Consider the following 27231-nt stretch of genomic DNA (forward strand, 5'->3'; position numbering starts at 1 on the left):
AGACAAACAACTTTGCTTCAAAAATTCACCAACAATTCACAGGTGAATGTTTGCTTAAAGTTTATTTAAATATTGTGACTTTCATGAGTAATCATTCTCCAAATGCGATGAGCACGTATAGGTGCACCAAGCACGGACAAGTAATGTTGGGACAGGACAGCCCAGGGTGTGACCACTTCCAACCATGCTGCTGAGTATTCCTCAGGTGAGCCAGAGATGAAAAATTGAGAACCAGTATTGTTACACTTCTAAAAACATCACCACACAGTGACCATTCGACTGTTACTAAGATAAACCTGGGGAGGGTAGTATAGGGGACTGCGCACAGCAAGTACATGCAGTAGACATGCAAGCCAGCAGTGACAGCAAAGCACGGCCAACGCTGCAGCCACCTTCTTTGGGAGAACTTGTTCTTTGGGGACTGACTGGACCCACGGTAATATCTAGAGATTGGCATGCTACTTACAACAACAGGGATCCACTCTCATTTAAAATGACATCGAAATGAGATATTGGCAATAATGGTTCCTGCGTTCCACAGAGGATTTGGAAAACCTAAATCCATACAGTGTGCTGTAAAAGCTTGTTTCTGGTCTGTATCATCCTTCTTTAACTGGTAAGGAAGCCCACAGGACAGTGATTAGGTCCTTAAACCTTTTGATTCTTATCGCTGACCTGGATTGCATTACAGGAACAAAAGACCATCACAGGCCTTCATATGACATAGCTCTGGTGTCTTGAAGAATTTTAAAAAAGAGATCTGGGAATTTCATTAGCTGTGATGATTCCTTTAGGTATATACTATCATTTCTTTTTATTCATTGATCATCTCTATAATTTCACATTATTGTTTCTTGTTTTCTATTAGCTTTATATTGTCACACTTGTGCAGAAAACAGACCAAAATTGTTCAAATGCAAGGGAAAGGATTAGGTCCCAGGCCGGGGATCCACTCTACCCAAGGACTCTTGGCTTGATTCTGCCTCCCTCTCCTCCAGGAAGCAGGAGATGGGGGTCCTGCTCTGGCTTGTGGCTTATTCACTGTTGGGCTCTATAGAGCTGAAGGACAGGCATCTGGTAAGTAGGAATACACTCCACTCCTTACACAGCACAAAGAGAGTTCTAACTTGGATACTAAATATATGAGGCCTTTAGGTTAAAATACACATGGGTATGAAATATAAAAAGTCACATTAGGTTTTCATGTGCTTTGGAAGTACTAAGATGATTGTGCCTCGTATTTGAAAGATGAAACCATAAATTTATAGGCTTCATAAGCATGCAGTTCAATGTCATGATAAAAGGGAAAGATAAATTTAAGCTTTATCCAGAAAATAAGTGTAACGCAAAACAGCATGCTACATCTTATGAAAGAAGCAATAAATTTTCAAAATGAAATATTGTGAAAAAATAATAGGTTCCACTCAGAACTAAGGAGGTATCTGCTTTGAGACTCAATCTAGACAGAAATTAGTGCAAACACTCAAGAAGCATAAAGAAAAGCACTTGCCTGGTGTTTCACGGGTTTAGGTGAGTCCTGCTGTTTGTTACAAACAGATAAGCAAATGTTAGCAAGTCTGTGTCTTTCCCTAGCAGTAGCCACATCCGAGCACCAAGCCAGCATGCAGCTGCTTGGAGACGTGGCTGCTGGCCTGGCTGGCACTCTCTCAGGCTGTATCAACTACCCCTTCTGCAGCTCTAAAAGTCAAAGATAACTGACATTTAGACTCTGTATTTCTGTCTTTTCTATCATTGATCCTTCCCATATCTCCCCTCCCCTCAAGCTGCCATGCGCAGCAGTAACGGGCCACTCTGCAAGTTGAAAAAGAAGTAGTAAAACTATTTGAGGAGCTTTTGGGGGGTAGAAAATTGGAAATCTACATAAGCATTGTTCATCAATTATTAATCATCCTCAACAAATCTTTGCAAGAAACTAGGCTTCTCACCATACCATAATTCCCATTTACCCTATAAGAAAATCTATTTGATGGCAATTTCTGTATATCTTCTTCTTGAGTGAAGCAAAAGAGTCACCAGATGGGGGACATAGGAGCTGTCACTCAGGACACTATATGTGCAGCTGTGTTCCTTGGTTTTACTTCTAAAATTATAGAAGACTAGAACTAAGCAAAAAGCAACAACAAAGCCAAAAACTTACAGGAATATTATGATCTTTTCTTCCTTTATGTGAAGAAGCAACATGGGCAAGGTACTGAATGACCTTCTTAGTATTTTCTGTCTTCCCAGCACCCGATTCACCCCTAGAAGAAATATTAACATGAGAGACTTTAAAGAAAGTACAGTGCATTCATTCAAAAATTGTAACTGATATAATCAAAGTGAAACAGAACAGGAAATAACAAATGAGACTAGTAGAGGTTAAAAAAAAACAAACCCTATCAATAGTAAATAAATTTTTTATTTTTTTACAAAAGTATTAAATTCAAGTAAATAATTCTTGGTGGATATCAATGAGAAAGAAAATGTCTCCCAGACATTTTACTTTTATGTGTGTGTGTAGGAGAGGAGGAGGACTTCCATCAAACAAGAGAAATTGATCACAGTGTTCATGAGAAAATTCTGTCTGTGGCAGAAACACCAACATGGCGAAGAGAAATCCTGAAGCACTCAGAAGGAGCAGACAGCCCTGGGAGGCCTGCTGGCTACTGACTTCATCTTTAGAGCTGTTGAGAGCTTTGGGAGTCACCCCCCAAGCAGGCCTCAGGACACGCTGTCCTCTGCACTGACGTGGCCCCTGTCATGCAGCTCACCCAGACCTCTCACGGACTGTGGGCCTGCGCCCAGCTCCCTGCCCCCTTGGCTTGGCCTGGTGGGTGTATTTGTGTGTCTTTGTTTTTTATCCATTTGTTTTACCCTCACCCAGCGCTGACACATAGGCAGTGGGTAAACTGCTGTCAAAGTGAATAAAACTATATGAATTTTGTTGTGAACAGGGAGACATACCACTACTTTATATAATTCCTATTTCCAAACAGAGTTGGTATCTTTCAAAAAACTGCATGTACTTCTACTCAGGACTAAACCTGAAATTCAGATTAGCTGCCAGGCCCCCAGGGATACCTGAATGATGGCATCTGTTCCAACAGTTAAGGTTCTCCAAGACATGATTGATCACAGCAAACCTACCTGATAATCAAGAATGTCAATTTGAATTATAATTTAAAAAGTATTGAATAAATGAATGAACAAAGATCCTACACATTATCTCTTAAGTTTATGCCTACAGACTTTTATTTTTTTAGGAATTGGCATCAATTTCTCTTCTTTGATGGAAGTCTCCCACCTCCACTATTTTTTAGTAACAGGAGTTCCTGATGTCCTTTTATTACCATTCTGTTTACTTCCTGACTAGCAATGATACATGGAAAGGTAGTGATTTTTCCCTCTTGCATTCAATAGCATATTCGTTCAGTCATTCAACAAATATCTCTTAGGGCTGGGGAGATAGCTAGTAGAGTAAGCGCTTGCCTGGCAAGTGCAAGGTCCTGAGTTCAATCCCCAGTACTGGGGGGAAAAAAAAAACCCAAATACCTCTTAAGTGACTCATGTTTGGCAGGCATTCTTCTCAGTGCTCAATGATGTAGCTGTGAGTGTGTCAGGTTTAGGAGAAGGGATGCAAATAAGTAAGGAAAGCAGCTAAGATGGGTACAGCGTGTGAAGAACGCGAGGAAGGAAACAAGGAAGGCGCAGTGAGGAGATCTGAGAAGGGAAATCCTCCAGCAGATGGGATGGCCAGGGAGATGCCTGGTGCTGGGTGAGCAAGAACTGGCAGGACAGAGTTGAGGTGATGTCCAGGCAGATGGCAAACCAGCGGCAAAGGCCCCCTAAAGCCCCCTTGGAGGGGTCCAGGGATTTCCAGCCACTTGGTAGGATTTTATATAAAGAACAACCAAGTTAGAGAGTAGCAGGAGGCATACTAATGAAGCCAGAAAGGGGTGGACGCACAAAACCTAGAGGTCAGAGTAAAGAATACGCATTTTACTCAAGCATAATTTCTTAATAGCAGTAAAAATGATTTCTGCTGGTTAACTTTATTCATAATGCCCAGTGCCTCAGGACTAATCACACTGGCTCTTGGTTTCACATACATCACTTATGCTATAGAAATAAGCTTGCCATTTAGCCTGCTAACGACTTGTCTCAAAAGTAGGTGACGGTTGCCTTTCTCTAAGTCTCCCTCTAAGGTTTCCCAGCACACTCTGCTCACTGGAGCGGCTGCCGTGCATCTGTGAAACATGTTTTCTCTGCTTGCCTTACTTACACAGCCTTAACAACTGCTTATGAACTCTACTGAATTTTATATTTTTCAGATCTACAGTAATTATAACAGAAAGTACTACTTTAAAATAAAAGTATTTTAACCTTACTGCTGTCTCTTCAAGAGGTTTGAGATCCTTAAAGCTTAAAGTTCTCCATCACAAAATGGGAACAATTCTCATTGCTATTTGTTTATCAATAAAATTATGGAAAGAAAAAATGGGAACAATAATTCCTAACAAGACGTTTGCTGAAGAAAAAAATACAATCCAACTAAAGCAAATGGTATTCAAAAACATTACCACCTACTTAAAAGCTCGGCTATCGTTTACAAGGAAATTTGAATTCCTATACTCTAATTTACGTTTAAATAAATTTATAGTGTTGTTGTAGTGGTTAAGAACATGGGCTATGCAGTAAAACCAGCTGCCTCCATTCAAACCCTTCCACCAGTTGCCAGTCATGGTCTGCATCCTGAACGCCCTCCCCTCACAAGACACCCCTTCAAAGGCTTCATCCCCAGCCCATGTAACTACAGAGAGGCAGCAGAGCCTCTGGTGGGTGAGTCTGGCAGAAGCGGGAAGGTCATCTGAGGCATGCTCTTGAAGCAGCTAGGCTATCGGGACTCCGCCTCCTTGCTGCTTCCTAGCCACCAGGATGTGTGAAGCTTTCTACTGCTGCACCCTCCTGCCATGAAGTTACTGCCTCACCAAGGCCCCAAACCAATGGAGTCAATCACCACGGACTGAATTCTCTGAAATCATGAGCCAAAACAAACATTTCCTAAATGGAAAGCTGATTAACACACACACTAACTACAAGGCTTTGGGCTTCTCTAAAATGTAGTTTGTAAGTTTAAAATAAAATAAAACCACTCATAAGGCTGAGATAATACGTGCAAGAAGCCCAGCCCTGTGCCTGGCCAAAGGCTCTCATGGGACTGTAATGGTCTGAACAGTTATGATGATGATCAATTATGGTGATGGGAAAAACCCCTCTGATTTTAGTATGAAGGAGGCAGCAGAAATATATAATTCTTGGAAATAGAAAACAAAGCAGAACACAACATAACACTATGCGAAATGGCATAGCTAACCCAAGTGGGAGCAGAGAAAATAAAACGGAGCCTGAACAAACACAAAGGGAGAAAGAGGACCAAAAAAATAGCTTGGCAGAATTCTGAAGAAATCACAAAAGTGAACAATAAACCAAGGCCTCAACGAGGGATGAGGGCAAAGGGAATGTAACCTCCTGCCTACCAACAGGACACGTGGAAAAGCACTTTTGTAGCTTTGGAGTAGCTGCTGGTTTCACTGGGGGGCCCAGTTAGGGCAAGAGCTGTGCTCCTATTACCTTGTTCTTTTGGAAAAGTAAACCCTTCACAGACTGTGTTCAAGTAGGAAGTTAACCTAAAAATAAAACAAAAAGCCTCTCCCTGTCTCTGCTGAAGCACACGGGTTTAAAGGATCAGGTGTTGGGCTGGTGAGATGGCTCAGTGGTCTAAAGTACCTACTTAGAACAAGCTAAGCTTAGCAAAGCACGGGATGGCGGTTTGATCCCCCAGCACCACATGCCAGCCAGCCCCGCCCCCTGGTGGGCTGAGCTGGCCACACACATACAAAATAAATAAATAAATAAATAAAAGGATCAGGCGTTGTTGTTTTAATTGTTTTGTTGTAAGACACGGTAGGTAACTGAACCCAGGGCCTTTCCACTCGACTACAGCCATAGCCCTTTTTTATGTTTTATTTTGAGACAGATTCTCACCAAATTACTAAAATGCCCAGGCTGTGCTTCAGCTTGTGATCCTCTTGCCTCAGCCTCCCAGAGTGCTGGGATTGCAGACATCTGTCACCAGGTCCCAGGACTTTTCAGCGTAAAGAGAGACCTAGAGCTCTCACTGTATCTCAAAGTGGTGTGCAAGCCAAAGCAAAAACATACAGCACGGCACAAAGAAGTACAAAAAGAGATCATCACAAGATCAGTCTGGACTCTTCCTCTGAATTCCTTCTGATTCTTGATTTCCTCAGTGAGAAAATGTAGTTTTCTCTACTAGTTTTCATTCACTCTAGCATATGTGACATCAAATTCAGTGTGGCTTCAAAAACATCCTCTGCGGTAAGTTCTTCCTTTACTTGAAAGACACTAAATATATATTAACCCCCCCATATGTGTCACACACACACACACACACACACACACACACACACACACCATATGTACACTAATAAGTGATTTCCTATGGTTTCAAAACTTTTCCTTTAGAAAGCAGCTTATTTGGAAAAGTTGAGCTCAAATCTCCCTCTAACACATTAATACCAAGTCCTAAATGGAGATAACAGGGACACTAAACATTAAAAGATTTGCAAAGATGTTCATTCCCTTGTAATATTTGCCTAAATATTTTAGGCAAATAAAATTTTAAAAAAAAATTAAAATGTTGCCTAGAATTTCTAAAACTTTATGTTCATCTGCACACTTTTTTCTCCCATAACAGTTATGACCAGAAGTGAGACACTGCTAGAGAGCAATCTAATAATCTCCAAAGTTTTACGATTTAAGGACATGTAAAATAGACTCAGAAAAACAAACCGGAATTTAGAGAGGTTCTAGCATCACTTGGTGGGGCTGGGATAACAAAAAATATCAGACTTCTATCTGACCATCAAATAGTTTTTAACTATACTATACTTTGCCTCAGCTATTTAATAAACAATTGTATTCATTATTTTAAAACTTTTAAAATATGTTCTCAATTAAGGTTGCTCTGGTGGGTATGACAGTACGCAGTCATAATGCCAGCACTTTGGAGGCTGAGGCAGGAGGACTATTCCTTGTGTGTTTCAGGCCAGCCTGAACAACATAACGAAAGCTTGTCTCAAGAAGACGACAAGAAAGAAAAAAAATCAAACAAACAAACAAAAAAAACACCACCATCAACAAAAAGTAGCTCTATCATCACTTAATATACTATTTGTATATGACAGATAAAATTCCTTTACCCAAAAAAAGTGTCAAGTGCTGATAGAAATGTACTGTAAAGCAACCATTGTTTTAAAAGTGTTACATTAAAATATACTTAGCCAGCTTGTCTAACAGGAATCAGAGAGCCATTAAACGTAACTAGACTATTATCTAAAAAGGAAGCTTAATAATTAAGTCAGCAATTTTCTCACCTAGGGTGACTGTTTTAATCGATTTTAATTCTAATACAATGGAAAGTCAACATTTTTAACAGGGTTTCATCAACTTCATTCATTCGCTGGGTGTGAGTGTGAAAGACTTAGCGCTCTCCTGAGACAGGACATCCTGAGCGTCCTGGGGTGCTGGCACAACGGCCCAGCAGGGGGCCTGGGAGTTCAGAGAAAGGAAAGTGGGAGAGCAAAGGTTCCTGTAGGCACTGGGGAGGGGAGACCAGGGTGTAAGGTAAAGGTTGATCCTTGGAGGGAAGTGCATTAGAGAGCAAGTAACTAAGAAAAGAAAGCTGAAAGACAAGGTGGCAGCCTGCCCACATACATAGTGAACAAACCACATGTTGCTTCTAATTGTATTTTCTTTGTGATAGTGCATAAACAAGTACTAATAAAGATGATTAAAACGTAATATAAAATAAGTACCTTATAAAGTTGACTTTTCTTGAAGACAATGTAATAGGTTTGGTTGTGAACTAAATTTAAGAAGATAGCAGTTACATGATCTTTGAGTACCTCATTTGCTTTTTTGAGACAAGGTCTTTTATATAGTTTGGGCTGGCCTTGAACTCACTATGTGGCCCAAGCTGGCCTTCAACTTAGGGATCTTTCTGTCTCAGCCTCCTGAATGCTGGGATTACTCACTGTGCCACAAGCCTGGATCTTTATTCAGATTGTCAAAAGGCCCTAAAGCAGTAATGGGGGCTGGGGAGATAGCTCAATAGAATAAGCGCTTGCCTGGCAAACGCAAGGTCCCGAGTTCAATCCCTGGTACTGAAAAAAAAAAAAAAAAAAAAGCAGTAATGGTGAACCTTTTAGAGCTCTCAATGATACAAACAGCCTGTGCATGTGCCATAGGTTCATCCCATTGCCCTAGAACATCACACTTTCAAAATCTAGGGTATGTCCTTTCACATTTTTATAAGTTTTGGGTCCTCTACAAGTCCAAGCTACATAGTGAGACCCTGTACCAAATACATTAAAAAAAATTTTGTCTTGGTTCCCAATGTAACCTCTAATAGATACGAGCAAGTCTAGTATTACGTACAACTGTGGTATCTAAAACTAAGAAAAAGGGCTGGTGAGATGGCTCAGTGGTCTAAAGCACCTACTTAGAACAAGATAAGCTAAGCAAAAGCACAGGGACCGCGGTTCAATCCTCCAGCACCACATGCCAGCCAGCCCGGCTCCCTGGTGGGCTGAACTGGCCACACACACACAAAAAAAATAAATAAATAAGACCCTATCTCAAAAAAAAAAGAAAAAGAAAAATTATATATATTAAAAAAAATAAATAAAACTAAGAAAAATAATGAAGATGAAAAGAGGTGGGAGTAGGCATTAACTGAAGGGAGGGGAGGGAACTCTGGGAGACACGACTATCTTCTATATCTTAACAGGGGTTTAGGTTACAAAATGACTCAGCAAAAGTATACTTAAGATGCATGCTTTCCTTCTGTGTAGATTTTGCTTCAAAAGATGAAATATTGGTTCTTACTTATTGCTACCTATATATGCTGAATTCAACTTGAAAACAAATAAAGGGGGTGGGGGCCGGGAGATGGCTCAGTGGAATAAGCGCTTCCCTGGCAAGCGCGAGGGCCTGAGTTCAATCCCCGGTACCGCAAAAAACAAAAACAACAACAACAACAAAAAACAAATAAAGGGGTTAACAGCTGACTAAAATGGCATGAAAATTACTTTAAGCTGGAAACATCTAAACAACTGGCAACCACAGAAGCTATCTCACTTTAGCAAAGTTTGGGGTGGGGGAGGCGCCTGTCTGCAGCCCCGAGATTGAGACTCTTAGGGAACCTGCTGAGCCTGGCCCAGATCTGTGGAACTCTCAAGTGGGTCACACTGTTTTAAGCCACTGAGTTTTGGGGTGGTTTGTTACTTAGGAAACAAAAATTTGAAGAAAATTCACACACAAAGCAGAAAAACTTTCCTCTCCTCAAACCTATCCTCTTTTTCCTTTCCCTTTGTGTCAGATACCACATCTTCTACTCCATGGAAGGGAGAAGTCCTGAGGTAAGAATGTTCTCTCCGTACTTACCCACAAGGTACCTGGGTCTCGCGGCCCATGACTGTGAAGGCTGAAGCTCCCTCCCTACCATTAGGGTCTCTCTCCCATCCTCCTTGCTGTCTCAAGTCTCCCCCTGTTCTGCCCCATGTCCCTCTCAGCCATACCTCATACGCCACCAACAATAATACCGTACAAGTCTCCTGTTGATATCTCACCATTTTCCATGTTCTCCAACTTACAGAATAGGTCTGTGCATGGTTTTTCAATTTCTTTTTTTTTAGCTTTTCCCCTTCCTCATTCCTTACCTGGAGTCTGGCTGCTCCCGTCCCATGCCCACTCAGTCTGCTCCCACCACCCTCCACGGCACAAATTTCCCTTCCTCAAAGGCCTCTGCGCCCTGGCTGCCCTGTTCCCTCACCCTGCTCTTTCAACCTCATGCTTCCTGGTTGGATCGTTCAGCTTTGAAGGTCTTCTTCTGCCTGGCGGGTTTTCTCACAATCCCACACTCTGCCTTTTCTCTCTACATCCTGCTAGGGCACCTGCATTCGCCCGCCTGGCTTTTCATCACCATCTATGCTACGGAGGTCTCAGACCCGCCTTTCCAGCACGGAGGTCTCTCCTGTGCTCCATGTCCACAACCCGTGAGGCCACTGAGATCAGCCACAAGCATTTAGCTACAATGTGTCCAAACCTAGCTCATCATCTTCCACTGCAGGCTGTTCTTCCTCCCATGTGCCCGTGGCAGGAGATACCACCAAGGTAAATCTTTTAAACCAAATAACACAAATTCAACTATTTCTCTTTAAGTTCACAACCACCTACCCACACTTGCCTAGATGACCCAATAGCCCAACTTCTCTCCCTGGTTCTGTGCCTCCCCCAGCCCATTTTCTACACTGCAGCCAAAATGGTCCTTGTAATATATACATCTATGTAGGTCCTGGCAAGCAAACCTAAACAAATCCTTAGTCAGCGCACTGTGTAAGACATGATGGTTAATGTTTATTGAGTAAACAGAATAAATTACTGAAATGTCCAATAGATCTACACTTAAGAGATAAAAACTAAAGAGACGTTTCACAGATTAACATTACAAAATATGAGAAAAGGTCAGTTTGCCAACCAAACAGTAACATCAAATTACAGCTATTTATATAATCTTAGACTTAAACAAGAGCAAGACTTACATCAAACTCCGGCTCTATTTTTCCATACAGAAAAGTTACTTTCTGCTTTCAAAAGATTAAAAACAAATCTGAACATTCAGCATTTACTTACGTGCAAAGAATTGACTGGTCCTCACGATCTATAAAACAGAACAAAACAAACAAAAAAAGAAAGTGACAATTTGCCTGGTTTAAAGGTATTTGATATAATCAAGTCACAGTAACAGCCTGTAAATATTAGTAACTCCTCTCAAACCCAGTTAAATCCTCTCCAACCCTCTGCGAGCCCTAAATCCATCCTGCTCCCTCATCTTCTACTGTGTTGTCAGACTTTCTGGGAGTAGCCAGCAATGGCCCAGGCTTACCTCACATTTTTGCCTAGGTGACATCTTAGCCCTATAAGCCTTGCTCTTTGAACCCTACGACATATCAAAATCAACTAGGAAGTCACTCTGCTGCTAAGGACTCCCTGGAGCTCCAGGCAAAGTCATTCTCAGGGAAGGAGGGACTGAAAAATTGCTTTACCAAAACACCCAGGTGATTCTAATTGTAGCCAGGAAAAACCTTTCAGAATGGCTTCCAGAACACCCAGAGCCACAGAACAGTCATTATTAATTGGAATTTAAGGAGGAAAACAAATTATTAAGTACTGCATGGAGAATAGGGTTGAAGGAAGACAAACATTACTAAGGCTTAATCACTGTCTCAAGTCAAAATGTTATATACACCAAGTGTAAAATGAATCTATGCTCATAAAATCTAACATGGTTACCACTATTTGTATTTGCAATACAAACTTAATGAGTTAGAGATTCAGATTTTTCTGATAAAAAGGTGAAATGCAATCCCATACCTAGCCATAGTCCAAATTACCAGTGCAGGATCTATGATTTTTAATCACTTCCAAGTATTCCTACCCCTATTTTACAGGTGAGAAAGCATTCTTGAGGGGCTGGGCAATCCCACTGAGATGCCTGGCTACCAAGGAGCAAAGGTGGGTTGCCTCGTCTGGTTCTCACTGTGACTCAGCAAGCTTGCTGTTGCTGGCATGCACAGTGGTCACCGGCCCAGCCCCGAGGCTATCCTGTTGCTCCCTATCTGTGTTTGCTTTCCCTCTGGTGGATGCCACCAGCCACCCAATAAAAATCTCACGGTAGTTCTGGCATAAACAACTTTCATGAAAGAGAAACAATCCTTACACCAGTTACACTCTTGTTACATACTATTAGCAGAATAAATCTATTCATAGGATCTTTAACTGAGTTGTTCAAAGAGCCTGTTACTGTCTTGCTCCTCAAGTCTAATCTAATTATTTTAAAATACAGCTATCTTTAAAAAATTTTAATTGACATATAATTGTACACATGTACAAGGTATGACATGACCTTTCAATACACGCACATAATGTGTAACGATCAGACCAGGCCACCTGGCATATTCATCACCGCAGGCAACACATCACTTCTTCGTGCTGGCAACATTCAAAATGTTGTCTACTAGGTTTTCTCAACTATTATAAACTATTCCTCTAGCCAACTGCACTCCCTTACCATTAACCATCCTCTCTCTAGCCTCCCTCTGCCCAATTTCTTTCTTTTTTTTTAAATTTTATGTACTTGGTACAGGGTCTATGCAGCTCCAACTCATAGTGATTCTCCTGTTTTCAGTCTCGCCAGGGCTGGGATTACAGGCGTGCATCACCATGCTGGGTCTTGGTGGCTAGCTCACTGTGCCTGAGGGGTGGGGCCAGCTTGGCCTGTGGTGCCAAGGATTGAACCCCGGTCCTTGAGCTTGCCTAAGCAGGCACTTAGCCCACTGAGGTATCTTACCAGCCTCCAATTTCTTTCTTTCTTTCTTTCTTTCTTTCTTTCTTTCTTTCTTTCTTTCTTTCTTTCTTTTTTTTGCAGTACCGGGGATTGAACTCAGGACTCTGCGCTTGCCAGGCAAGTGCTTATTTTACTGAGCTATCTCCCTAGCCCTCCAATTTAATTCTTAATAGCTCACAACCACTAAAACACTCAGTGAAGAGACCATGTCTGCTTCCTTTATTTATTTGTTCACAGTTCACATAATCATTTCTTTCCCTACTTTTGCCTAGATCCACACATCCTGTGGGTCCCCTCCACATTCCTTTCAGTTTTCTCTTTTCTGGGAAACCTTCCTAGACACTGTCCTTCAAGTTCTTCCATTTCTCCTTCTTTTAAACGTATTTTGGAGTTAGAAAACAATATTGCAATTAACCTCTCAAATGTTATTAACCCAAGAATAACCTGCTTGAGCTCTAAGACTATCTTATAATTTCTTCAGTCCCAGTATCCCGGTCATCACCAGCCTTAACAGTTGTCTCCCAGGAGAAACCCAGCACTGGGTACCATGTTGGGCAAAATGGCAACCTTTTATTCTAGTTCCAGCTCTGCAACAAACTCCATATATCTAAAGTAAGTATTCTTTACTAGTTCTTCAACCAACAAAACATAATTTCACCAAACTTTTTCAATGTTAATTATATAAATCTTCAGGCCCCTAAACCTTTCTGGCCTGGGTAATTTCTGGTATACTTTAGTATACCAAGTTTCTATAGCTTTTCTGAACTGGTTTGCACATTAAAGAAATCAAAATGTTGGGATGGGAGGATAGCTCAGGGGTGGGATGCTTGCCTAGCCCTGGGTGCTATCCCATCCCCAGCATGGCAAAAAATAAATTTTAAAAACTAAAAAATCAAAACACAAGATGTAATCCAAATCAAACAGCCTCTTAACTCAATTTAGAACAGCTTTCTCCTGCACTCAACTTGTGGGAAATTTGAGATCCACACAGTAATCTGCCTTTCACCCACACTCCACACTTCATTCCCCCACACTGCTGGTCACTCACAACCCAACCCCTCGTCCACAGAAAACCAGCTTCCTTCTACCCAGACCCATCTAACTTCATTGTCTGTCTGGCCTTGTGAACCTCAGTTTATCAGGACACACAAGGGAGGTGGGCCTGACAACCTCCCAGACTCAACTCTGTGAAGATACTTTTTCCTTCCCCTCCTTCTACCTCAGTCCTTCAAAGACAAACTGAAGCACTACAGTGGTTCACAATGATCTTTAAAACTCTAAAATCCTACAAATGTGACCAGATATAACCCTAAAGTGTTTGTTACTTAATGGGGAGATTTTCTACTTAAAAACAATGCAGCCAGCTTTATAAAGAGTGAAGATATTTGACATTCCAATTTTTCCAAGGCACCTTCCAAAAATCACGTAAGGCAGTATTCAGTAAATCCACGTTGAGCCAGGTATGGTAGAGCAATTGGGAGGCTGAGGCTGGAGGACTGCTTGAGTTTCAGGCTATAAGTGGACTACATGGGTGAGCTCAAAGCCAACCTGAAATACATAGCAAAAACCTGTCTAAAAACAAAAACAGGGGCTGGAGAGATGGCTCAGTGGTCTAAAGCACCTACTTAGAACAAGCTTAGCAAAGCACAGGGACCGCGGTTCAATCCCCTGGTGGGCTGAGCTGGCCACACACACACACACACATAAATAAATAAATATTTAAAAAATAAATAAATAAATAAATAAATAAAAACAAAAACACCCTAAAAAGTCCAACAAACAAAGCCCCCACAAAAATCCATGCTGAATTAAATCAAATCTTCAATAGTAAGGTGGTTTTCCAATCACTTGTCTTGGCTCCACTTTAAAAGACCAGGAAAGAACAAATTAAGCTAAAAGAAAGGAAATGATAAGGAATAGAAATCAATGCAATGGAAAAATCGGTTATATCAAATGTTGGTTCTTTGAGGTTTACTGATAAACTCTAGCCAAATTGGCCAGGAAAAAAAGAAAAAGACACAAATAACTAATATCTATAACAAGAAAGAAACTATTACTGCAGAGCCCACAGATGTTGAAAGAAAAATATTAAGAATACTGTATGCCAAAATATTTGACAACTACAATGAAAGGAATAATTTCTTTTAAAAATACACATTACTAAGCTCACTTGAGAAGAAATAGTAACCTGAATAGCTCTTCATCTACCAAAGAAATTGAATTAAAAACCTTCCCACAAAGAAAACACTGCTTTACTGGTGAATTCTACAAAACACTTAATGAAGAATGGATTCTCTCCAAACTTCAGGAAATGAAAAAACAGAAACATTTTCCAATCCATCCCAACAGACAATCCTTGCCCTGATACTAAAGCTGCAAAATAGATATTAGAACACCATGTAACTAGTTCTCATGAATGAAGGCACACAAATTCTCAACAAAATGTTATAAAATCAAATTCTGTGATATATTTCAAAAAATGGCACATGGCATGTATCAAGAAATATAAAACTAATGTAATATCCAAAAAGAAAAAAATCAGGGACCGGCCAGATAGCTCAGGCCTGCCGTGCCAGCCCTGCCCCTGGGGCCGCACTGAGCAGGCAACTGAGACAGCATGGTGATGTGCACCTGTAATTCCAGCACTTGGGAGGCTGTAAACAGGAGAACTGCTACAAGTCCGAACTAGTAGTGAGATCCTGAACACCCTGTAGACCCTATCCTAAAATTAAAAAAAAAAAAAAAACCCACCTAATTTAATATATCCACAGACTAAGGCAAACTATGTGATCACTAAACAGACACCAGAAGGCATTTGACAAAATTCAACACCCATTCGTGATTAAAGGAACAATGCTCAACAAACTAGGAATGCAATAAAACCCCGACCACTAAAGGATATCTATAACTAATGCCGTCTATTATGGTACCAAACTGAACCTTGTGTCTCTCACCAGGAACAAGGCAAAGATGTGTTCCCACTTCTATTTAACACTGCAAAGCAAGGGGGGAAAGGAATTTAGAAGGTGGAAAAAATAATTCTGTATTCAAGGAGGAATAATTGTCTTGACAGAAAATTTGAAAGTATTTCCTGGGGCCGGGGAGATGGCTCAGTGGAATAAGCGCTTCCCTGGCAAGCGCAAGGGCCTGAGTTCAATCCCAGGTTCCACCAAAAAAAAAAAAAAAAAAAAAAAGAAAGTATTTCCTAAGATAAAAAGATCTCCCAGAGTAGTTTAGCAGATACAAAAAAGTTAATACATTTTTTCAAATCTACTTTTCCATGTAAGTAGTTACAACTGGAAATTAAAACCTTAAAAGCTGCATTTAAAACTAGAATATAAAGGAGCTGGGGAGATGGCTCAGTGGAATAAGGGCTTCCCTGGCAAGCGCAAGGGCCTGAATTCAGTCCCTGGTTCTGCAAAAAAACAAAAAACAAACAAACTAGAATATAAAATGTTTAGCTATATTAGCTAACAAAATACATGTAAGAGCAGCATGCTAAAAACTATAAACACCAACGAAAATAGCTTCTCATGAACATGAAGGTTCAACGTTGCCAAGGCTGCACCAAACAAGGGATGTGCAGACTGAACGCAACCTGATCAAAATGTCAGCAAGACGGGGTGGGGCAGGAACTGATAACCTGACTTTGAAAGTTATACATGTGGAAAAACAAAGGAACTAGAATAGATCAAACAGTTTTTTAAAAAGAACAATGATGGAAGACGCGCTATCTGTTTGAAGACTGACTACAGAGCTACGATTCATCGAGCCAGTAAGATATTGATGAAAAGAGAGACACGTGGATTAAAAGAATACAGAATCTCTGAATAGGCCTGTGGTGATTTTCAACAAAGTTAAGAGTAATTTATTGGAGAAACAAAGAGTGTTTTCAACAAACAGTGCTACAATAATTTGACAGCCATATGCAGAACAAATGAATCTCAATCCATACCTTGAATCAAACAGAAATTTTAACTCTCAATCTATATGACTGGGCCAGAGAGACAGCTCGGCAGCTTAAGCACCTGCCTAGCAAGTGCGCGGTCTTGAGCTCAATTCCCCAGTACCAAAAGCAAAACAAAACAAAATCTGTATGACTGAAAGGAAAAAAACTGCAAATTACTTTAATAAAGGATGTGTATCTGGCAAGGACAGAGTTTTAAAAACAGAACAATATGAAAGCAAAACCCTATTAAAATTTTAAAATAGGTCGAGATGTTGATAGCACCAATGATATAGAGATGCCAAATAATCTCTTCATAGACACATAAGGGGTGAAATACCACAAAGGGAACTAACAATACCAAATACCAACCAGCATTCAGAAAAACTGGAACTCGTGTTGTGGGTAGGCACGTCACCTAACAGAGCTGCTTCGGGAAACAGTTTGGAAATGTCTTACAAAGCTAAGCATGCGCCTGCTGTGGGCTCCAGCAATCCTACACATACTACTGGCTCAGGTGGGATGAAAACCTTATACTCACATCATTTAACCGATTGCCCAAACCTGGAAACAATCTTCTCAGATGGTCAACAGTGGACAAACCATGGAAGATGTATGCAATGGAACACTACCTAGGGCCCCGAAGGAGAGAACTGCTGCTAATGATCTTAGTGCAGAACGTGGTGAGAGGAGCCACACTCAGAAGGCTGAGCTGTGGGTGACAGGCTGCTCTGGAAACGGCAAGTGGTCGTGTTTATTCTGACCACTTATCTATTGTTGGTTATAGTAAAAGGTAACTGGCAATACAGAAGTACTCACTCCTGCACTTTTAATCAATCGCCCTGTGGAATCAGCTTTAGGCCGCCCCAGTCTCTTCGCTCTGCGTGACCTCATCATGTCCTCTTCGCAGCATTTATCACTAAGTGACATTTGACACCATTTTTACTTTTTGTAATGAGACAAAAATGTCACCACAAGGGTTTTACTGCATCTTATGGTTTTATAGGATGAGTGATCCTGCCTCTTGTCTCATGTTTCCATGATGGAAGACCCGATGGAGGGAACCAAGGGAAGTACAACTCATTGTAAAATTTCCATTTGCTGACATAAAATGATGCTCCTCGTTCCTGCTTCTGTTTTGTAAGTTTATTTTAGTTGGGTGCTTTCTTTTTTGTACAGAATTGGCTAGGGTATCTTACCATCCTTAGACTTTTATTATTATTTGGAGTTGTTGTTCATATATATCTGTGTGTGTGTGTGTGTGTGTGTGTGTGTGTGTGTGTGTATCTTTATTTTTTGTATTTCAGGGAAGGGTCTACAGGGCATTCAAGGTCTCACTACTAGATCGGACTCATAGTGATCCGCCTGTTTACAGCCTCCTAAGAGCTGGGATTACAGGTGTGCACCGCCATGCCCAGTCTCAATTGCCATCTCAGGGGATCAAATCCCCAGCCCCTGTGCCTGCTTGCAGGTGCTTTAATCTGCTGAGCTACTTGGCCGGCTCTTGTCTTTCTTATAAACAGCATATGATTTTATTGGGCTGTCTTTTATAGGTTATTAAAAATACTTGCATCTATTGTTATAAATGTTACATTCGGTGTCACACATTTTCAGGCTTTTGAAAATATTCCTTGGGTGTTTCTTTGGGAGAATAGCTTACTGTGCTCGGCTTTATTTCTCCAAATGTAGAAGACTTACACCCCATTTCAAACAATTTTTAGAAGTTTTTTATCAGTACACATATGCGCTACATAATGAGTACATTCACTGTGGGGAGTTGGCATATTAGCCCTTTTTCAAGGCTTCTCCCCAAATCAACCTTTACTTTTATTGCTATTTTTTGTTGTTTAGAGACGGGGTCTTATTGTATACTTCAGGTTGGCCTTGAACTCACACATAACCACAGTGATCCTTCTGCCTCAGCCTCCCAAGTACTGGGATTACAGCCATGTACTACCAGGCCTGGGGCTGGGGAAATAGCTGAGTAGAATAAATGTTTGCCTGACAAGTACAGGGTCCTGTGTTTAATCCTTGGCACCACAAAATAAATAAATAAAAATAACCTAACTACCATGCCTGGCCTCAACCTTCATTTTTAAAGGTTCACATTTTGATTTACGTCAATCCTTTTTTTTGAGACAGGGTCTCACTAGGCTGCCTTGAACTCACTGTGAAGCCTAGTTCTCAATCCTATTCTTAAAAGTGAGAGTACTATGTGTGTCTGTTACACTCCAGGAGAATTCCATCAATCAGACATCTTTTCAGTATGGCTGCTTGGCATTCATTACACAGAGAAGCCATCCTTTCCATCACTACGAGAGATTGATTGTTTCTAGCGTATGTCAGAATACTACTAGAAGCTGGGCATGGTGGCCAGCTGAGGCAGGAGGATCTCTGCAAGTTTGAGGCCACCCTTGGAAACAGCAAGTTTAAGGTCAGCCTGGACTACCTAAGGAGATCTTATCTCAAAAAAATAAAAACAAGAAAGCTACTAGAGGTTAAACTCCATCCAAAGTAGCAACATACAAAATCTGTACATTAAGAAATATGGCCAAGGGCCAGGGAGATGGCTCAGTAGAATAAGCGGTTCCCTGGCAAGCGCAAGGGCCTGAGTTCAATCCCCGATTCCGCCAAAAATAAATAAAGTTCAGAGTCTAAGAAATATGGCCAAGGGGCTGGTGAGATGGCTCAGTGGTCTAAAGCACCTACTTAGAACAAGTTTAGCAAAGCACAAGGACCGCGGTTCAATCCCCCAGCACCACATGCCAGCCAGCCCCACCCCCTGGTGGGCTGAGCTGGCCACACACACACACACACACAAACACACACACACACACACACATTAAATAAATAAATAAATAAATAAATAAATAAATAAATAAATGTGATGAATTCACTTTATTAAAAAAAAAAAGAAATATGGCCAAATAAAAAAAGAGAAGCAGAAGGAATTTGAGCGTAGGAGAAGGCAAGCCCCAAGAGCAACAAGTTCAGACTTGAGGACAAAGGGCTGCAGGTGTGATTCCAAGAGGAAAAGGCACCAGGACACTGTGTGATGATTTCTATGTATTAGAAGATAACACTACACGTGGTATTATCAAATTAATTCAATTACAAAACTTTTCTCAAAATAAGAGAACTGCTAATCCCAGGGAACATAACAAATAATGTAAGAAAGGAAATACAATCATGGGACAGTAAATATTGGCTACTAAAATGCAAATCAATAATAGAGATTCAATTTCTATCAGAAAGGTTAAATGCATCTAAATTCTTTTACAGTAAGAAATAGATAATACTAGAAGTAAAAATGGAAGAAAAATAGCATAGGCTTGCTACTTACAATTATGTACATATGTATATAAGGAGAAACAGGGCTGGTGAGATGGCTCAGTGGTCTGAAGCACCTACTTAGAACAAGCTTAGCAAAGCACAGGGACCGCGGTTCAATCCCCCAGCACCACATGCCAGCCAGCCCTTCCCCCTGGTGGGCTGAGCTGGCCACACACACACACACACACACACACACACAAAAAATAAAAATAAATTTAAAAAAAAAAGAAACAGATAAATTGTACTTTGCTTTAGGATTTTTTTTTTTTTTTTTTTTTTTTTCTGACTCAGGCTGCCTTAAGGGTGGGTCTGGTGTGGCTTGTGGAGCCAGGGATGGAACTGCGGTCCCCTGTGCCTGACTGTTTGCCCAAGCAGGCACTTTAAACAACTGAGCTAACTGCCAAGTCCCCTGTACTTTCCTTTAAACAGGGAATCCAGGGTGGGCAGGAGTGGAACAGGTATTTCTCGTGTTTTTTCAATCCTGTAATAAGCTTTAGCCTACTGTATATTTATTTTAACTATCTTCACATACTACTTTCATAAAAAAGTGAAAAGCCACTTAAGCAATTTAAATTTCACCAACAGATTCTGATCTTGAGGCCAGAGAGATTATTTTGCATTGTCTAGGGGCCTAAATCCAGTTGGCTAACATAGGAATCACTTAACACTTAAGATCTGACCAACACTACCTGTACCGTTCTTTGGGCTTTGTATCTTTCAGACCTAAAGACAGAGCTTCGACAGTTTCTTCAGAGTGTCTGGTGATGCTCTTTTGGCTCAGTTAATTTCATCTTTGTTTACAGTGTTGCCGAACCAGCATTACTGGGAGTTCTCCCTAGTTGGTCACACTTGCCAAGTACTTGTCTATTTTATGGCATTTTCAGGGAAACAGCTCTTAGTTGTACTGAACGGTTCCATGGAAGAATGTAATCTGCCTTAACTCATTAATAATTTTATGCCTTTTTCCTTCTGTTTTAGTTTATTTTATAGCTGTTTATTGAGAAAGGACACATAGAAAAGCTTCTAAGACAATGTATAGCTCAATACATAAAGTTATTTTATAGCTGTTAAGAGGCCTAACACATTTTTGTTTACTAATAAAAACATTATTAAGCATGAATTGTTTCTTAGTGTGACTTGCCATAACTCATATATTTTATGTGATATTTGTCATAGCTCATTTCTAAAGATTATATAAGTTTTCATTTCCTCTTTCACCAAAAAATCCGTACAACTTAATGACTAATAGCAAAAACAGAAAGTACTTAACAAACAGACTTCCACAAAAACTAACCCAGTTGGAAATCTTTTTATTATTAACATTTTGTTTTACTGCATTATGGTTGGAGAATATAGCCTATGATTTTTTTCTTGTAGGAATTGAGATTTTTCACTGGTACACCACAGAATTTATGCCATCTCTGCAGAAGTGATCTTCACGTGATGGGCTGCTTTACTGTACAATTAAAATTTCCTAAACTGTGTTAAATCCCATTTTATATATTCTCCTCCCTACCTTAATGTGGCAAATTCAGAGAAAAGCATATTAAGTTTCCATTTATAATCTTTTTTTTAATTATTATCATGGTTCACATTTTCCTTATACTTCTAATAGCTACTGATTTAGATATGGGATGCAATGACAGTGGCATACAGCCAACAAATATCACCTATCTTTCCTAGATGACCCTGTTACACTATTTCTGCCTCTAATCTCTCCTTCTTCCTCCTTCTCAGCTAAACCTCACTCTTAGTTACCCAAGAAAACATTCCTTCTCTGCTCCTTCCTTCCTTCCTTCTCTCTCTCTCTCTCTCTCTCTCTCTCTCTGAGGCAGGGTTTCACTATGTAGTTCAGGCTGCCTTCAACTTTCTGTGTAGCCCAGGCTGGCCTCAAACTCACGCTGACCCTCCTGCCTCGGCCTCCCCAGTGCTAGGGTCACAGGGTACACGTCCACGCCCAGCACAAGAGTATTTCTGCAAGCTCTTAACACCAACCATATCTGCCTATACACATGTAGACCCTATTTCAGGAATCTGGATGTGAAAGGAAGCCGCGCTTTTCTGAGGCAATGGGAAAGATTAGTAATTTCATACTAATGTTGGAAGGCCATAAATAAAAAGGTAGAAGACACGTCTACATCTTGGAATAACCAACACTGAGAATCTAGAAAGAGTGAAAGGGATGTGATTAGTGTCAGCAGTGGAGGAACTGACAAGTCTGGCGCTGGGCACGAGTGGACCCAAGAGCAGAGGCTCCATTACTGGGGCTCAGGAAGAGTTCTTCTCTGATAGTTTATTTCTTTGTGGAATGGGAAAACACCAGTGGGGGGCTGAGAGTCACGTAGGAGCCAGAGATCTGAAGCACGAAGAGGTTTGGAGTGGTCATCATGGAGAGTGGAAGAATGACCTCACTAGAGAAACCAGGTGGGACTGGCAAGTCAAGCTCTGAGCAGTACTGGGACTCATGGTCAGGGATCCACAGGAGTACAAATCTGTTCAGCATGGGAACTGACTCCAGGAGCATCAGCAGCCCAAATACAGGCATTAGGAAAGACAAACACCTGATGCACCCAGCATGAATAATTTACCTCAGGAGTAAAAAAAAGAACAGGGTAAAGAATATTAGGGTATGGACAAAAGATTGCTGAAATAAGAACATGACTCTAAACTACATATATAAGAAGGTGAAAGGGCCATTGCTAATATATATATGGAAAGTAAGCCAACTATCTATAGACTGTAGGTCCACATGGAGATAAAGAACACTAGCAGCAGACTTTGGGGCTGGACTACAAATATGGAGGGACACTGGCATGGAATTTCTGATATGGTATTTGAAAAATCTGGTAATTTCAAAAGATGGCAATATCTATGGCATTACCATAGAAAGTGGTGGCATAAGTAACATTAAGACATTGGATTGTTTAAAAAAAAAAAAAAAAAAAAAAAAAAAACAATGACACAACACAGTGTAACAGTGAGTCTTGAGACAGAGAGAACATAAAGTGCCAGAGGCACCAAGGAGTGAGGAGAGGAACCAGACAAACTGATGAAGGCAGATGGAGGGAATACCACTCGTACATGGGACCAAAGAGCTGAAGGTGCAGCAGATGCAGAGTATGCAGGGATACACTGCTTATCTCATGGCAGGGAACTTGGGGGATGACTCAGTCTTCACTGAATGGGCTCAAACTCCATACCAAGTTTCAGTTAAGGCCTGGAGAAAAAGAAATCATCCACTGAAGGCACCGAACCCACAGGGCCATTTGCACATCCAAGAATGGGAGTTAGGTAAGGCAAAAATGAAAACGTGCATGACGGAAATGCAAAAGACCAGGACACAGGAGAGGTGAGAGGTGCTGACTTTCTAAGACTCCAGGAAGGTGATGAAATCTCAGGTTTCAAATACTGGAGGCAGCTTTTTTTTTTTAAAGGTGGCCTTTGGAGTCACTGTTCTGGGTTCAGGTTGCCAGTGCAGTTCTGCTTTCCTGTTCCCAAAAGGAAGGTGGGTAGTTGGGGTGCAGGCTGTGGTGAGGCATGGAGAATGAAGGAAGGCAAGCCACACAGTGTGGGTCCTGCACTGGGGTCTCGGCGACCTCAGATGACGATGGCAGGTTTGCCACTGCTGCAGTCAGCTGCTGGACGCAGTACTGCTAATGGGAAGTCTGGTGCTGATTCCCATTCCGTGTAGACCATGTAATTTGACATGTCTGTCAAACTGTGGAAGGCTAGGTGTGCGTCTCCTCCCTCAACAGTCCTGCATGGCACTTTTCAATCTCAAGACCCAAGTCTTTCTTTAGTCTAGGTGAGCTTTTTCAAAACTATCCTTTCTTTGATGGAAACAAAAGACTATATATATGCAAGTTTCCTACATGTTCTCACTTAAATTCCATCAGTCTCTTTCTGTTTGACTTCTAGCTTTCCAGTGCACTGTTTTAGTTTGTTGCCAATTGTGTCAGTTCTGTCATTCCATGTTCTTACTAAGTGTGTGATTTTTCTTTCTTTCTTTCTTTTTTTTGGCTGGCTCAGCTCTCTCTGAACATGGGGCTGGTGCAGCACGTGGTGCTGGGAATCGATCGGTGGTCCCCTGCGCCTGCCTAAGCTTGCCTTAGCAGTTGCTTTAGACTGCTAAGCTAGCTCACTGGCCCCAGTGTGTGATTTCTTAAGATCAAGTTCATGTCAAGAACTTTGCTTCTGGGGCTGGGGAGATAGCTTAATAGAATAAGTGCATCCCTGGCAAGCGCAAGGGCCTGAGTTCAATCCCTGGTTCCGCCAAAAAAAAAAAAAAAAAAAAAAAGAACTCTGCTTCCACCCATTCACTTATTGATCAACTACCATGCACCACGTATCTCTGTATTTTACTGGTCCAGCATCCCTTATAACTCAAACTTAAGAAAAAAATAAGATCTCTTCTGATTTTTTTTAATTAATATGGATAATAATTGTATTTATTTTACAGGGTTGTCAGTGTGCATTAAATAATACAAATACAGGGGCCAGGGAGATGGCTCAATAGAATAAGCGCTTCCCTGGCAAGCACAAGGGCCTGCGTTCAATCCCTGGTTCCGCAAAATAAATAAATAAATAATACAAATACACACAGCATACATTCCTATGCCTGACTCATAGTAATCTTCAATAAATGTTCATTCTAACATTATAATGATACTAATAATAATATGCTTGTACGCCACGCCTTGCTCATATCTTCTTCACTCTGTATTCATAGTGCTTGTTTGCTAACCTAGTAATGGAATATCACATTTATCGCTACTATTATGTTAGATTCAATTCCCCACTCATCTTGTCCAAAGATTTTAAAATTCTAGTTTCTTTTCATCAAACGTGTTTATTATCCCTGTCAGTTTCTTGGCACCCACAGCCTTCACAGGTAGGAACCCCACTTCTTTAAGTACAATTATACTGATAAAAATGTTGAAGAGCGTACATGCCCTCTGGCGTACATCCCCGCTAATCCTCAGCTACCTCAGGCATGCACAGGCACCTCCCAAAGCGACTCCTCTGTGCATGAGTGGCCTGCGGCTAACACGAGAGATGGCAGGGTGCTATGACAGATCCTGACACAATGCCACCACTGTCTACTGTGTGTCCTTTTCCTAGGGAGCCTACACTAATGTGAATATATTCATGTTCTAATGATTTTTCTCTTAGCAGATTTCAGAATCACTCCTGGCACATACATTAAGCGCAGAGATCTGGGGTATTATTTCTACTTTAAAAATTAGAAAGATGCAGGGAAGCCCGTTCTTAGCTTTCTGGGAATGGCCCTTCTCTAGCTTACTTCAAGGAGCTGAGGGTCACTAATCTCAAATGTTTGCATATATTTTTTTAGAGAAGACTGGCTTCAGTAATAAGTGGAGGCACTTTTCCAATTTCTTCTTCCATACAGGGCATTCTGCTGCATTCTAGCTTACAAAAACATCCCTCCAACAGTATCTGCCTGGCAGTCACAAGGTCCTGAGTTCAACTCCCAGCACAAAAAAAATAAACCAAAAAAACCTCCATAAACCACTGGGTACAAAGCAATGGTTCAAGTGATGGACTCTTCAAACTTTTATTTCATTCTGATCCAAGAAGTAATTAAAATCAACCAACTCAAGATTTTTTAACTTTCAGGGTTCTTTTGTTATTAGTGTTATCCCTTTTAATGCACATTTAAATCACAAATAATACTTACTAATTTCTCTTTGTTTAATCAGGTATGCACCTACTATTCTTCCTGCTGCCTTTGTTCTGCGCTGCACTGCAGATGGAGCCCAGGCCTTGCCACGCGCTAGGCAAGCACTCCACCACCAAGTTCCATCCCTAGTCCATTCCTGTTTGCTTTAAAACCTAATGCAACAGAGTGTTAGCTACACTAGCTGGAGGTGGGATGGAATGGATACAAAAACTAGACATTCTGCAATAAGTAAGTTTAGGGGCCGGGGAGATGGCTCAATAAGCGCTTCCCCGGCAAACACAAGGGCCTGAGTTCAATCCCCAGTTCCGCCAAAAAATAAAAAAATAAAAAAAGGTAAGTTTACATGAAGTACTGAACAATAAACATGCTTCCCAGCTTCTTAGAGTACTGGCCATACTGTCTACCCTAAATATTTATTAAAAAAATTAAAACCTTTCATAGACTACATGAGACATTAAAAACACTACATAAGATTTAAGAAATTCTGAGTATTTTGCATGTCACATTTCCAATTACCTTGAAGCATGCATCTGTACGCAGATTCAGATATAGCATAGATGTGTGGAGGCATCTCATGACGTTTCTTCCCTCTGTACATTTCGATGATATTCTCAGAGTAAATTGGGAGGTTCTTATAAGGATTTATGACTACACAGAAGAGTCCAGAATAAGTCTAGAATAAAATATAAAATACAATATTAAAAAACAAACAACAGCCCTGCACTTTTTTTTTTTGTGGCGGAACTGGGGGTTGAACTCAGGCCCTTGCGCTTGCCAGGCAAGCATTTATTCTACTGCGCCATCTCCTGGGCCCCAATAACCCTGCATTTATCAGTCAGGGTGCAAACAGGATACAGTTATACCATTACATTTTAAACAGCTCTTCATCCTTTGGATAATTAATGTAGTCCCCAAATTAAACTTAGCCCATAAAGCCAACTTCCGACTCTGAACCACAAATAGTTCCCCCAGTGTTTCTTACAGGGCACTTTTCTGGATTCAATTTCCTCACCTTTAAAATAGAAATAATGTGGGCTTCGTGACGTCAACAGACTACTAAGGCTCGAACCATGCATTATGTGCCTTTTCAGATTTATTTCTCATAAGTACAGGAGTAACAGAAAGCTCATTAACACAGTTTCAGATCCCACTGCAGTTCATCTGGTCAAGTCTGGGTACAGTATCAAAAGAATAGCCAAAAACAATAGCTGAAAAAACTATTAAAATTCTCCTCTCTTTTTCAAACAATTATCTGTGTAAGGCAAGGTTAGGTTTTTTTTCCAAATAGTTTAGCCAAAATAGTTTTTTTTACAACAAATTAAATGCAGAAGCATAGATGAGATTCTATCTACCTTTTAAGATAGCTAAGAAATTTACAAAAATGTTCTGTTTTAGCTCTGATGTTACAAAAACATGTTTAAATAAATATAAATACAATTATGTAGGCTGATTTGTTACAACTTGCTATTATTTTAAAATAAGATACCAAATATGTAAAGCATTGTTTTAATTTCTAACATGATAAACACTGATAAACACAAACCACATACACTAAAGCTCTTTGAGGTCCTCAGTAACTTTTCGGAGCAGCTGGTCTAGAAGACACACACCTCTCCTTACAAGTACTGCAGCACAACTGACGCTATGAACATTTATGACTTTTATTTTAAATTTTTTTTTATTTTAACATTTATTGTGTGTGTGTGTGTGTGTGTGTGTGTGTGTGTGTGTGTGTGTGGCCAGCTCAGCCCACCAGGGGGCGGG

At 40.7% G+C, this 27231-nt stretch overlaps 1 protein-coding gene across 6 annotated transcripts in view; it reads right to left on the reverse strand.

Annotated features, from left to right (window-relative positions):
• Myh10 (myosin heavy chain 10) overlaps nucleotides 1-27231 on the reverse strand; it is a 137637-nt gene that overhangs the window by 88622 nt on the left and 21784 nt on the right. For 4 of the 6 annotated variants that reach the window (XM_023723439.1, XM_023723442.1, XM_023723443.1 and 1 more), the window contains exons 3-6: nucleotides 25984-26140; nucleotides 10774-10801; nucleotides 2159-2261; nucleotides 1511-1540 (exon numbers count right to left, since the gene is read on the reverse strand). In XM_023723439.1, coding sequence (XP_023579207.1) covers nucleotides 1511-1540; nucleotides 2159-2261; nucleotides 10774-10801; nucleotides 25984-26140 — 318 coding nt within the window. The remainder of the gene's footprint in view (nucleotides 1-1510; nucleotides 1541-2158; nucleotides 2262-10773; nucleotides 10802-25983; nucleotides 26141-27231) is intronic. The other 2 variants (XM_023723440.1, XM_023723444.1) reach the window with 1 other exon arrangement.

Source organism: Octodon degus, unplaced genomic scaffold, assembly GCF_000260255.1.
Source record: "Octodon degus isolate 3935 unplaced genomic scaffold, OctDeg1.0 scaffold00098, whole genome shotgun sequence".
NCBI lineage: Eukaryota > Metazoa > Chordata > Mammalia > Rodentia > Octodontidae > Octodon > Octodon degus.